The sequence below is a fragment of the Python bivittatus genome, unplaced genomic scaffold (genome assembly GCF_059951505.1).
Source record: "Python bivittatus isolate LINGU-HERP-01145 unplaced genomic scaffold, Pbiv_v1 ctg000980_np1212, whole genome shotgun sequence".
NCBI classification, from domain to species: domain Eukaryota; kingdom Metazoa; phylum Chordata; class Lepidosauria; order Squamata; family Pythonidae; genus Python; species Python bivittatus.
Window position 1 is genome coordinate 10,324,817 of NW_028277125.1, and position 12,709 is coordinate 10,337,525.

Consider the following 12,709-nt stretch of genomic DNA (forward strand, 5'->3'; position numbering starts at 1 on the left):
TTTAGCTGGATAGTTACGTTTATTTCCTTCCATAGGCACAAAGGACTTAATACTAGGTTTCCAGACAATTGTACATGCTATTACGCATTAAAAGTTTGATGAAATACACCATCCTTCGACAGACTCAGCTGCTTTTTATGCTGAGGAAACTCTGAAATGCTATTATTCTGGGCTAGATGAGAAAATACACACAACACTCAAGCAGTTTCATGTATTTGAAGATGACTCAAAAGATCTCTTTCATTACCAAACCTCATCAAGCAATCGGTGCACTTGTGAGGCAGTTCAGCCGAATGCCTGAAGTCCAGGTGAATTCTGAGGTCTCCAATCTGTCCTGTCGAATATTCACAATATTGACACAAATAAATGCCTTCGGACAGGTGGCTATTTAAGTGTTTGCAATATTCCAACATGCCTGAGAAGCCTTTCCCACAGTCATCACAAACATGGGGGAATATTTTGGTGTGCTCTATAGCCACATGGCGATTGACATTGGTGTGAAGCCTGCTGCGGAAACCACACACTTGACACACGAAGAAGTTCTTGCACTTGTCAAAGCTGATTTTGTTGACCAAACTGTATTGGCCCTGTTGCTGCCTGCTGTTGTAGCTGTCGCTCAGCTCTATCAGCCGGCCTGCATGCTCGTTCACCACGTGACTGTGCAAGTCCTCGGGGTCGCTTGTTTCGTGTTCACAAAATTGGCACAGGTACAGCTCATCACAGCTGTGTTCCTGGAAATGGAGGTACAGCTCACTACTGGAAGAGAACTGAACATCACATTGCTCACACCAGTAAAGATGGTCACTGAAATGCGTATCTGCTATATGCTGGCTCAGATTTTCAAACATCACTGTTTTGTAGTCACAATATTTGCAAACGTAGGGGTCTTCCTCATGAATTTTCAAGTGTTCAATAAGCACCTTTTTGGAAGAGAAGCTTTCTTTACACACTCGACAGATGTTGCCCTCAGGGCATGTTTTATGCTTTAGAACCACATGCTGCTTCAAGTCCGAGAAATATTTACTATTAAATGTGCATCGTTCACATTTGTACAAACCGCTGCTGTTTGCCCGAAGCAGGGGCCATTTGGGCGGAATGATGACGTTCAAAGGAGGATTCTTTTCAAGCACCTTGCAACTTCCAAGAGGGATTTCCTCTGCATCCTCTGCTTCAAGCTTCTCTGGGGAAATGGTCTGAGTTTCAATATCATGAACTTCTACAGCCTGGACTTCAGTAGTGGAAATTTCTACAGTTTGAATGTCCAAAGGTTTCTCCTCTTCTGTTAAACTGTCACTGAAGATAGGTGACTCACATGAATCTTTAAAAATTCCATTATTGGTGGATTTATCTGCAAAAGGATTCAAGACCAAACTTACAAAGAATTGATTTTTTTTTTTTGTATTTTAATCAAAAAACAGGAGATAGATTTTAATTCAAGACACTCTGAATTATGACAAACAGATCAACTCTGCTTTCTGATCTTCCTGAGAAAAAGAAAAAAAATGCCCAATTTCACTAAGAATAAGCAGTTAAGAGGTACTGAATGCTATGAGAGAAAATAAAAGCAAACTTGCAATATCATTATTTTTGTTAGATCACTAACACTGCAATTCTTTGCATACTTACTTTTCAGTTCTACTGAACTCAGCTGAATTGCACCTGGATAAATCTTAGAGGTGTATATTTTTATTCCATTCTTTCATTAAGAAGCTGAAGATAGCTTTCTTATAGACTGAATCCAGAGTTTTGGAACAACTCCCACCTGCTCCAGGAACAAGGCCAGTGGCAAAGGATTATGATTTACAGTCCCAAACATCTGGAGGGCATAAGACGATCTATCCTTGTTCTAATGACTACAATATATAGGCTCTCAGGCTCCAAATATTTCAATGCTCAGCAAGGTGCTTTATTACTGACATCTCTAACTTGTCTTTCCCCCTTTTCCATTCAGCATTATAAAGAATAGGGAGCATAAACAGGAATTGGCACAATCACCTTTCCCTTACCTTTTTTTTTAGGGTCCATCAAGTGTGTCCCCAGGACATTAGACTGGATCCCACTCCACTGAGATGTCCCAGCATACACGTGGCTGCCATCTTCATCAGTATCTATGCTAGGCACCGTGTTATGAAATCGACCTGATGAAGAAAGGATTATTTTGTTTTTGTAATCAAGTTATATAGACACCCACTCGACTCAGGGTATTTTGGTGTTACCCTCCTAATTCAATTCATACTTTTTCAGTAGCTCTGCAACATGCAATATGTATTTCATATCCTGTTACCAGACTCATAAGAGGAAGCAATAAATATTAGCTTCCTCCTACTTAACTACCCTGTAATACAAATTAAAAATCTAAAACTATTTCTCTATATGGACAGAATGACTCCAGACACTGAGAAAGTCAACTAAGTTATCCCTGCAAGAATAAGTTTCTAATAAACTTGTATGTTTTTGTTTAATGTACTCCTTGCCCATATTTACTATGCCGTGCATAGTATGTGATGATATAACATGACAAATGTCTTAAAACATTACTGTTGCTTTAAATATTAAAATCTTCCAATGCATATTTTAACATAGCAATCTGAACTGATTGTCTGAAATCACATCTTTACTCAGCGGCAGAAGTTCTTTCAAAAACGATAGTAATCATATCAAGTCTTTTTGAGGACACATATATCAGTAATAGAAAGGGTTTTCATTGATAAGTAGTTGCCTATAAGAATGAATTTGATGACTGCTGCTTTGTGCAATTATGACACATCATGACGGCACAAGTAGGTTTAACATAACATTAATACTGAATGAAATACCTCATACTGACATGAAATGGAAAGAATATATATACTCTGTCAGATTCATTTTTCCAAAGTGAAGAACTAAAGAGCCTCTTGATGAGGGTGAAAGAGGAGAGTGCGAAAGCTGCCTTGAAACTCAACATTAAAAAAACTAAGATCATGGCATCTGGACCCATCAATTCCTGGCAAATAGAAGGGGTAGAAATGGAAGCAGTAACAGACTTCATTTATTTGGGCTCCAAGATCACCGCAGACAGAGACTGCAGCCATGAAATTAAAAGACGCTTGCTCCTTGGGAGGAAAGCTATGGCAAGCCTAGATAGCATATTAAAAAGCAGAGACGTCACCTTGCCGACAAAGATCCGCATAGTCAAAGCTATGGTTTTTCCAGTAGTAATGTATGGCTGTGAGAGCTGGATCATAAAGAAGGCTGAGCGCCGAAGAATTGATGCCTTTGAACTGTGGTGCTGGAGAAGACTCTTAAGAGTCCTCTGGACTGCTAGGAGGTCAAACCAGTCAATCTTAAAGGAAATCAACCCTGATTGCTCATTGGAAGGATCGATAATGAAGCTCAAGCTCAGATACTTTGGTCACCTAATGCGAAGAGAGGACTCTTTGGAAAAGACCCTGATGCTGGGAAAGATTGAAGGCAAAAGGAGAAGGGGACAGCAGAGGTTAGATAGCATCACTAAAGCAATGAGCATGAAACTGAGCAAACTCAGGGAGGCAGTGAAGGACAGGAAGGCCTGGCGCGATATGGTCCATGGGGTCATGAAGAGTCGGACACGACTTAACGACTGAACAACAAAAAGTATCACCTGTACACATATCTATCTACCTATCACCCTATTCCCTTTTGGAATAAGTAACATTATGCAAAGTATGGAAAGGTATAAGAAAAATAATAAGCCAAGATGGATTGTTACACCCTAATATTAATAGTGTTGGTATAAACCTATTATTATTAGCCTGAATCAATCCATCCTGTCTTTCCCCCCCAAAAAGGGGGCAGAAGCAGAGTCTCCCACACGGCCATTTTTGCTTCTCTAGACAAACATTTCTTGCTTTGGCACATATTACTCATTATTACTATACCAACATCTGCATATCTTCAAATTTCTCCATTTCCCCATCTTTAGTGAACATTCTACCAACCTAAACAAACTCATCCATTTCCTTTAGCTTTTTTGCCATTTATGTATAACTTGCATTAGATCACTTTGTCTTCCTTGTTAAACACAATTGCCATAGGCCTTGATACATAATTATCATATCTGTATTCCTTATTGCATCATTCAATGTAGCCAATATTCATTGCAAATCATGCAGGTTCTCAGGAAATAGGGCAGCATCGTCTGCATGCAAACATAATGCATCCTCAACAGCACACCTCTAATGTCGCCTTCTTACAGATTTATTCATACGTACATGAAAACTAAGACACATCACACATCCTTGTCTGATTCCATACTCAATGCTGAATCATTTGCTAAGCATTCTACTTATTTTCATCCATGTTTTAGTTCCATTATATATTGCTCTTTATCACATTCAGCAAGCAAACTTCAACTCATTTTCACAAATCATTCCACGTTTCAAGCCTTTTCGTTTTATCATAAATTTTCTTTAAAAGTCAGCAAACATACAGTAAACTTTCTTTCTCACCCTCGTACATAAAAACCTCTTCTGCACACATTCTATTCAACATAAAGCCACAGTGCACCAGCCACAATTTTGCTAATTGTCACCTCTTATCACCTTTTGATAAAAATTTGGCTAAACATCTTCCTAGGGAAACATCAAACCAATGCCCTTGTAGTTTTTGAATTCACTCTTTACCTTTTCCTTCGTATAGGAGAATAATTATTGTCAGGCACAAAGGCATACAAATGTTTAACGAACAGCACAGCCACTCCATAAGCAAACAATTTTTATCCAGTTACACCATCTACTTCTGTGGTCTTACAATATTTCAACATTCTCACAGCATTTATAGTTTTGTTTTCATACAATTTTTGGTTGGTTACCTGTACATAGTCCATAAAACAGAATATTGTGTAGAATACCATAAAATCTTGCAGGACATGTGTACAAGGAGACAGGCACCCCGCTCAAAAATACATCTGTGAGTGAATTTGCCAAATGTTAATCTTTACCTCGGTTATCAGGAACTTTGGTGTCTAGCTGTTTCATGGAACAGACACTGTAACAATGGTCAGAAAATATGCCACTATTATCTATGTATTTTGGAATTCCTGAAGAATCTAGATAGAAAAAAAGAAAAGCATGAACTTAAATATTTGATGGAAGAGATTTTTTTGACATCTGTATCAAAGCTTTCAACTTTCCTTTTGCTAAATTCTCTGATGTTACAGAGAATATAGTGCAATCCTTAATAGGTTTCTTTAAAAGTAAGTTCAACTGGCTTTAGTGAGATTACTCCCAGTAAGTGTTACACAATTGCAGACCAAGAAAGGAATACATAAATGCATAAAAATAAGATGGTGGTCTATGACTCTAATAAACTTCAACTAACATAAAAACTGGTAGGTTGCCTGTTACAGATATGAAGAAGGAAAGGTTCTAACTCCTTCTCTTCTCTTGCTCCACTCTACCAAATAATATTACATTTTTGGAAGAAACAGAAGGCAATAAACAATGCTTAGTATAGGAGTTTCTAATTTCTTGTGAAGCTGAATACAAAACAAACATGGTATCTGTGCCCCAGTATATAAAATTATGACTTTGAACCCACAATTATGCTTCTCATTCAGATCAAACCCTTAACTCTCTTCCTGTCTCTCACTTACCCCTCCAGTTCAAAAATTCAACTTTTCTGACTACTCATTCCTTCTTCTGAATCACAGCTTAATCTCTCTCAAACATACATTACCCAAAATGCCAGCTCTTTGAGGTAGACCAGGTAAGAACACAGACAGCATAAGTAATACCAGAACTCTATTTTTATTGATATAGGCTAAAACAACAGACTCTTGAAAGCCTAAAAGTTTCTTTCCCTCCTTCTTATACCCAAGAGAATCAAGGTGGGCCAATCATGAGTTTCTTCCTCACCCCCTCCTGTCTTTCCAGACTGCATACTTTCTTCAATGCTACCTCTGTATGCCTCTGCCCAAAGCACATGCAGACATCTTCCTAGCTTTCTCCTGTCTGCCTCTTTAACTAATCTCCTTGTTCCCACCAGTCCTTCCCACTAGTCTCAGATTCCTTGCCTTTTCCTCTTTGCCAGGTTCTCACCCAACTTCCCTCTCGGTTTCCTCCTGCTTCAGAAGATCACTTCCAGTCCTTTACCTATTCTTCTGCTACAATCTCCAAATTTGACAGCCCTTTATAAGGTAGTGGCTTGTCCTTTGTTTCACTTTCTTTTTCTTGGGTAAGCCAAAGCATTCATCTATGGCTCCCCCCCCCACCTTTCATTCAAGCAAAGAAAGATAGCTGATCTCAGGCCACTTTGAAGTACTCACTGATTATTTTTTTTAATTGATAGGACACAGGGACAGATAGCCAGAGGGCACCACTATCCCCCAAAATAACTATTTTTCTCTGGAAACAATTCTGTCAGAACTGAACTATTCTGTTTGCCTCCCTGCACATTTTTTATAATGATGGGAGAATTGGTGCTGTGTGGAAACGTGTTAGACTGTTTGCTGTTGTGTGCTTTATTTTTCCTTTTTCTGAATCACACTGTATAATAAAAAACATAAACTACAGGGATGGCAACTTACAAGTAATTAATATAGGAGTTGGGTTAAATTTACAGATTGGACTAGGTGATCTCCAAGGTGCCTTCAACCCTTACATTCTATGATACACAAATCAACACTTCTACCGAAATCAGTAACTTTGCCCTCTACTCACATTCAAAAGAAAATGTAATTTACTGTAACTGAAACGGGCAAACATACCTGTATGTGATTTACCTGAATAGCGTGAGGGATGTAGAGTCTTCCTTTTCCTTTTCTTTGGATGCTCATTCATTTTGCTTTAGTCTGAAATGACTGCAGGCAGCAATCAAAGCCAAATATATCTGTTAATGCACTACTGGTTAATTTGCAGTTACAAAGAGTAAGAGAAACATAGATGGGATTCTTCAAAAGAGAAACATAAACCTACCCCTGCCAATAATCAACACAATCAGCCTATACCCCAGTTCACGCACGAAGTGCATCTTCAGGCAGGTTCAGTTAGAATGTAGACTAGGATCTCCAAGTATAATCTTCCCTAATTTGGTGCACCAAAAATACAGATCTGCTGGGAATTCTGGAAGTTGCAGTGCCAATAGATCTCTGGGTAATTTTCAGGAGATTGTCTAAGAAGTCTAGCTACCAATTATTTAATAGCAGCAACAGCAACAAGAAAAGATGCCTAGAGTTTGAGCTGATTCCTGGTGACTATATGGACACATCCATGCAGTTTTCTTGGCAACAGTACAGAAGTGATTTGCCATTGCCTTCTGGATGTCTTTCAGAAGTTTCCTAGTCTAGCTCTGAAATGCCCTGGTCTCCTATCCAATTACCAAGCACACCTTACCATGCTTGGTTTCTGAGTTGAGACAGCAACAGACTATCCTAGCCCTAAGTTATGCTGCTGAATAGGGGCATCCGGGTACATGTAAAGAGGAGTTGGGGTTTTGATCACACGGTTGTGGTCACCATCTTGATTTTTCTGGCAACCTCCAGATGCCCCTGCTGCTGAAAAAGCTATTCAACCATATTTTCAAGTTTTACTGACATTCCAATTTAGATACAAGGATGTTCTCTGTACTTTGGTTCCTTGTCTGTCAGGGCAGCCACTGAATGATTATTTCAGTGATGGAAGATGTATCACTTTAGATTGGCTTATGCTCACACATAAGACAGATTTATTTCTTATTTAATAAATGATTTACAATCATTTTTTTAGGATGTGAATTGTGTGTTATATGTAGATGCCCAAAGGCCTGAGGCATTAGAAATGTCATCCAATAATTTCTGGAATAAAAGAAGTCCACAAATCCATTTGAGTTTAATATTACCACCTAGCCACAGGAGCCTCAGGTCAGAAATGTTCTTGCTAATTAGAACACCAGTTAAAGATTTCACAATAAAATAACCTTTCTCTCTCTATAGCTGAGGTAAACCCAAAACTATGATGAAAAAGAGATACAACCATATTTGCTCAGGGTGAGTCGTATCTGTCAATTTCAATGCATAATGCACAAGTGATGTCCTGGTATAGCAGAACCCAGACAGACAGTTCTCAATTCCAACCAGGCAATTTATTTTAGTACTGTGTATTACTTATAAAATAAATTGTTCTCGACTTGATATCAATTGTAAACAAAAGCTGCCCCCTTCTATTGCAAATCCTGTAAATTCAGTGAACATGCTGAGAATGTTCAGACATCCCAAGTCATTTTTACAGGACTCTAATTCCTGGAGATCTCTAAAGAAAGTGAGAGATTATTAAATCTGTTTAAATGTGGCTTGAGGCTGAAAATGAGGCTTAGAAAACTGCAGCCTCAAGCATGCACCTGGGAAAAGCATGATCAGTAATAAATAATCCATTTTGCGCATCTAAGTTAGTAATAGGCACTACTTAGAGATGTGAGCATGAAGGATTATGAAGTGATTTCCCCATATTTTTCTTTAAATGTGTAATGTACTTATAGCAACACTTCAAAATGTTAAATGAAAGAGAACACTGTATTATGCTACCATTTCCAACACTGAATGGGAGCACACATGTGATGGTATTTTATCTACAGGTTGAATCCAAAACCCAGCAGGAACCAAAAGTAGATCTCTGTCTTGGTCCTCTAGTGTTGAAGGAACCCCTTTTTCAGGGGCTTTAGACTACTGACAAGCTTTGATACCTAGCTGAAATTTGTCATTGTCACCAATACAACTCCCTGCCCTGAGGACTGAACAATAAAGCTTTCATTGTGATGTAAAGTAAGCTCTGCAGTTCAGGGGCCAATGGGAAGAAAGGGTGACACTTTTTCTAAAGTTGGAGGGAGTGTATTGTAGATTTTTGTTACTTCTGTGGAGGTTTACCAAAATGTAAGCATCTTCTCTAAGCTTTATACAACTTTTGGCTTCCAGTGGTTTTTAAAGATCTCACATTTTTTTCTCCTCTTCTATGTTCAAAAATATTATTGTACCAAGAATGACATGACCAGAAAGAAAATTTGTCTGAGCATTTCCCCTTTCGACTAACTATAACAAATGTTAATAATATGTATTTTTCAGATTGGATTTTAAATTAACCATTTGTATCTCCAGATCTGTAAAATGAAAATTTGAAAGAATCCTTCAACTTCTTAAATAGGATTTTTTAGTATTAGAAAAAGAAATAACACCTGGAGAATTGAAAATTACAAATTCTACTGAAGGAAAAATAAAACAATTAGGATGCTGTTTAATTCATAATGGAATATATTATGCAATTCCAATGTTTGTATGAACATGGACAAATGATCCTTTTTAATCTTCAGTTTGTAAATTGTGTGTAGTTTTGTAGGTATGGAGATCTGGTGACACAGACTTCATACAATGGGGGTCCCCAATTTGGTGCTCACAGACCCGTGCCTTTGAGCCTCCAAACTAATTTGACTTTTTGATTTGTGATTGGCATGCTACTATGGCAGCCATTTTTTAAATGGACCTCATGCCCCTCAACATAAACATAAGCTAGAGAAGTGTTTATCTCTTACTAAATTCAAACTACAGATTTACAGATACACACACAGACACATTTCCTGAGAAACTGAATTTATCTGAAGAAATATTAAAGGGTTTCTAATTCTTGTTTCACAAAATAGAAGTGCTCCCATGACACTGAAGACCTCCCCTATGGGAGGAAATTTACTAGAAAGAACAACCTGAACCATGGCAGAGTACAAGGCAATCTTCATAAAGACCAAGGATAGTCTATATGCAGGCAGAAGTCTTTCAAATGGAGAATTATGCTCAGTTAAGTAGCTGTTATAGTTTAAGGGCTATGAGAATGGACTGAAAATCACAAAGCCCTTGAGTTTTGTACCTTGCCCTGCCATTTAGCTCACCAGGAGGCAAACCCCTTTTCTGTAATGAAGTTTTATGTACAATGAAACTGGGAGAAGTGTTAAATAGGGTAAGAGGGGATTGGTGCCCTCAAGAACCTTTGAACTACATTCTGTTATGTAGCTGGGGTTTGGAAGAGCTGCAGTCCATAATACTAACAAATTGTTTATGCATGTGTTAAGTATTCAAGATATGGCAAAAAAATAATGTCTGATCATTCAGAGCACAAAGCTTTTCTCACTTTCAGATCCTGCCTGCTGAGTTTCCAAATTATCTTCTCAACTGCACATTAAATTTTTTAGACCCTGGATGCTGATCTCTTTCTTGGTAACAAAGAGAGAACTCTTGCAAAGGAAAGAGAGCACAGACATACAGCACTCAAGTATGCATCTCTGCTTCCAAGTGAATAACCTTTAGCTGAGTTCAAAAATTTCTGCACTTGCCAAAAGCAATTCCCACCACTGTAGTATCTCAGAAATTACTCTGGTCCGTCAAAGATCATTAACTTGGGTTGAATTATATATGAGGCTATATGGGTCAATTGGAAATCAGACAGGAAGCCTGTATCTAAAAATACCCAAAAGTCATGTTGCACAAACCTGTATATGGTCCCAGGAACATAAAGACCTTTATGTCAATATATGAGAAAGAATGTGCAGGGATACACCATCTGACCTGTATATGACTCAGGAGCATTGTATAAAAATGGTGCAGGTGAGATGCACTTTACATAAAATAGAAAGAAAGAAACATCACAATAAATGCTCTCCAAAGAGGTTGAGTAGGATTTTGGTTGATTTCCATCTAATGGGACCTAGGAAGCATGTCTTTTCCACATCAGCCCCTCCTGTGGAACACCCTTCCCCTTGAGATCCAGCAGGCTCTCATCCCCTTAACCTTCTGGAAAGCTGTAAAGAGCTGGCTTTTCCCTCAAGTGTTGGTATGGTAAGGTCAGAGCCCTGGGATTGCATAGATGAATGGATGTAGATGATGGATTGAGTACCTGTTTTTTCTTGATTTTTTGTTTTATTGTTTGTGATTTTATCACTGTTGTTAGCTGCTCAGACTTGTGGGTACTACAAGATGGGCAGCCATATAAATCTTTTAAGTAAAATAAATAAATACTGCATAAATAAATTGTGTGCCTTGATTCATAATCCAATCTCCTCTGTCAAAAATTCTCAGGTAGAAGAGAAGGATGGAGTTATTTTAGAGTAGAGGAAGAAATCAACCTTCCCTATCAATACACTCATGTCTGATTTACATAGTGGCTGGGTTCACCCAACATGCTTCAACAGGTTACATTTTTTCTGGGTTCCCACAATAAATGAATCAAAAACAGGCCTGGCTTTACATTGCATACTAAATCAATACCCCCCACCCTGCAATAAAACTAAGTTTACCTTGGTATTCACATGCAACCACAGTCTTTAACCGATTTATGGACTGCATGAAACCAGCCATGCAGAATTTAGGGAAGTAGAGGTATTCTTTATCTGGTTCTAAGTGGAGAACAGATTTCAAATGTTTCTTCAAATAAAACCTTTGCAGTGAGGGTAAAAAAAAAAAAAAAGTTCCAGTCTATCATTCTAGGCTTCACTAATTTCCTACTTGCAAAGATTTAATGTAAGTGTTAAAAAGATGGCTCCTTCAAATGAGGAAAGTTTGAACTGGTACCATGCATGTTTACAATATCAAGACTCTAGCATCTCATTCTGGTGAGGTGTACCATATTTATACAAGACAAAGAAAAAGAGATAGTGAAAGAGGCACCAATTTTTATGGACTGATTCCACAGAGAGAAATATGAGGGATCTAACGATCAGCAGAAATTTCTTTTAAGGGCATTTCGATTTGGGAGAAGCACAAGAAGGGAAAGCAGTGAAACTACTCCCGTTTTATTTTTTTTTAAAAAACCCTTATTTTAAGCATGCTTATGTTATCATTAAAAAAAATAACTGGCAGAAATGGTACAGATGTCCCAACCTTTGCAGAGAAGGAGATGATGCAAAGCAGATCACACACCATATCCTTATTATGGGAAAGATCAATACTCCCCCGCTTTTTAAAATCTTCTACAAACCCAGCCCCCTCCATCGACTCTCCCGCTCCAAGGCCCCCCCGAACCCCCCATTCCAGCCAGGCTGGTTTCAGCTCGGACTGCGTTGCATCTTGGATCTGCGATCCTTTATAGGAGTGAGAATTGATCCCCGCGATGGGAACCCGAAGAAGCTTTCCCCAAGGCGACCTGATGCCTGGCGGGCGGGAAGAGGAGGCTTCCCATTGAGTACCATGGGGTTACTCCCGGGTAAAAATGAGAGGGCGGTGCAACGATTCACGCGGTGCTGCTGAACCCTGGAGTGACGAAAGCGAGGAGGAGAATAATTACGATGATCGTGACCGCCACGCAGGGGAGAGGGTTCAACGCCCTTCTGCAGAGCCCAAGGCATGCCCCCAAAGCCCTCCCCGGGAAAGCGGCCGGGGTGTCCGCGGGTGAGCCGGCGCCCCGAGCTCCTGGGAAAGGAAATGAACAGCTCCGCTGCCCCGGCCCTCGGCGCACGCGAGCGCGGGAGACGCGGCGGGACTCACCTCGAGGAGCAGGCCGCAAGCGCCGCCTCACGCGCCGCTGGAACGGGGAGCCCGCCGGGGAGCGCGCGAGGACCTGGCGGACGCGACAGACGCCTGGCCTGGCCCCACCCCGCTGGGAAAGGCGGGCGCGCGCCAATGCGCATGCGCCTCGCGTCCTCTCCCCCGTAAGGTCCGATCGACCCCGGCCGGAGGTGGGGCGCTTGGGGTGGCTTGGATGTTGGCTTGGCGTGGCCCTGGGGAAGGAGCCCAGCTCTCCTG

The 12,709-nt window shown here is 39.9% G+C and overlaps 1 protein-coding gene across 6 annotated transcripts; it reads right to left on the reverse strand.

Annotated features, from left to right (window-relative positions):
- Positions 1–12,563, reverse strand: ZNF639 (zinc finger protein 639). Of its 6 annotated transcripts, none has more exons than XM_088131764.1 (5): positions 12,452–12,563; positions 6,740–6,817; positions 4,958–5,065; positions 2,007–2,138; positions 1–1,348 (listed from the first exon to the last, which is right to left on the reverse strand). In XM_088131764.1, exons 2-5 carry the CDS (start codon positions 6,795–6,797, stop codon positions 198–200), a joined length of 1,449 nt encoding a protein of 482 aa, XP_087987890.1. In that variant the 5' UTR covers positions 6,798–6,817; positions 12,452–12,563; the 3' UTR covers positions 1–197. The 6 variants fall into 6 exon arrangements, with proteins under 6 accessions (XP_087987890.1, XP_087987889.1, XP_025018863.1 ...); XM_088131763.1 differs by having other exon boundaries at positions 6,725–6,817; XM_025163095.2 differs by lacking the exon at positions 12,452–12,563 and adding an exon at positions 11,266–11,958 and having other exon boundaries at positions 6,725–6,817.
- Between the last annotated feature and the right edge of the window lie 146 nt (positions 12,564–12,709).

Bases quoted from the DNA above. Each gene is read 5' to 3' on its own strand.
- ZNF639 (XM_088131763.1), bottom strand. From the start codon at position 6,797: ATGAATGAGCATCCAAAGAAAAGGAAAAGGAAGACTCTACATCCCTCA. The intron at 5,066-6,724 runs GTATGTTTGCCC...TTTTCTATCTAG, and splicing joins TTCAGGTAAATCACATACAG to ATTCTTCAGGAATTCCAAAA. The intron at 2,139-4,957 runs GTAAAGATTAAC...TTTCTTCATCAG, and splicing joins CAAAGTTCCTGATAACCGAG to GTCGATTTCATAACACGGTG.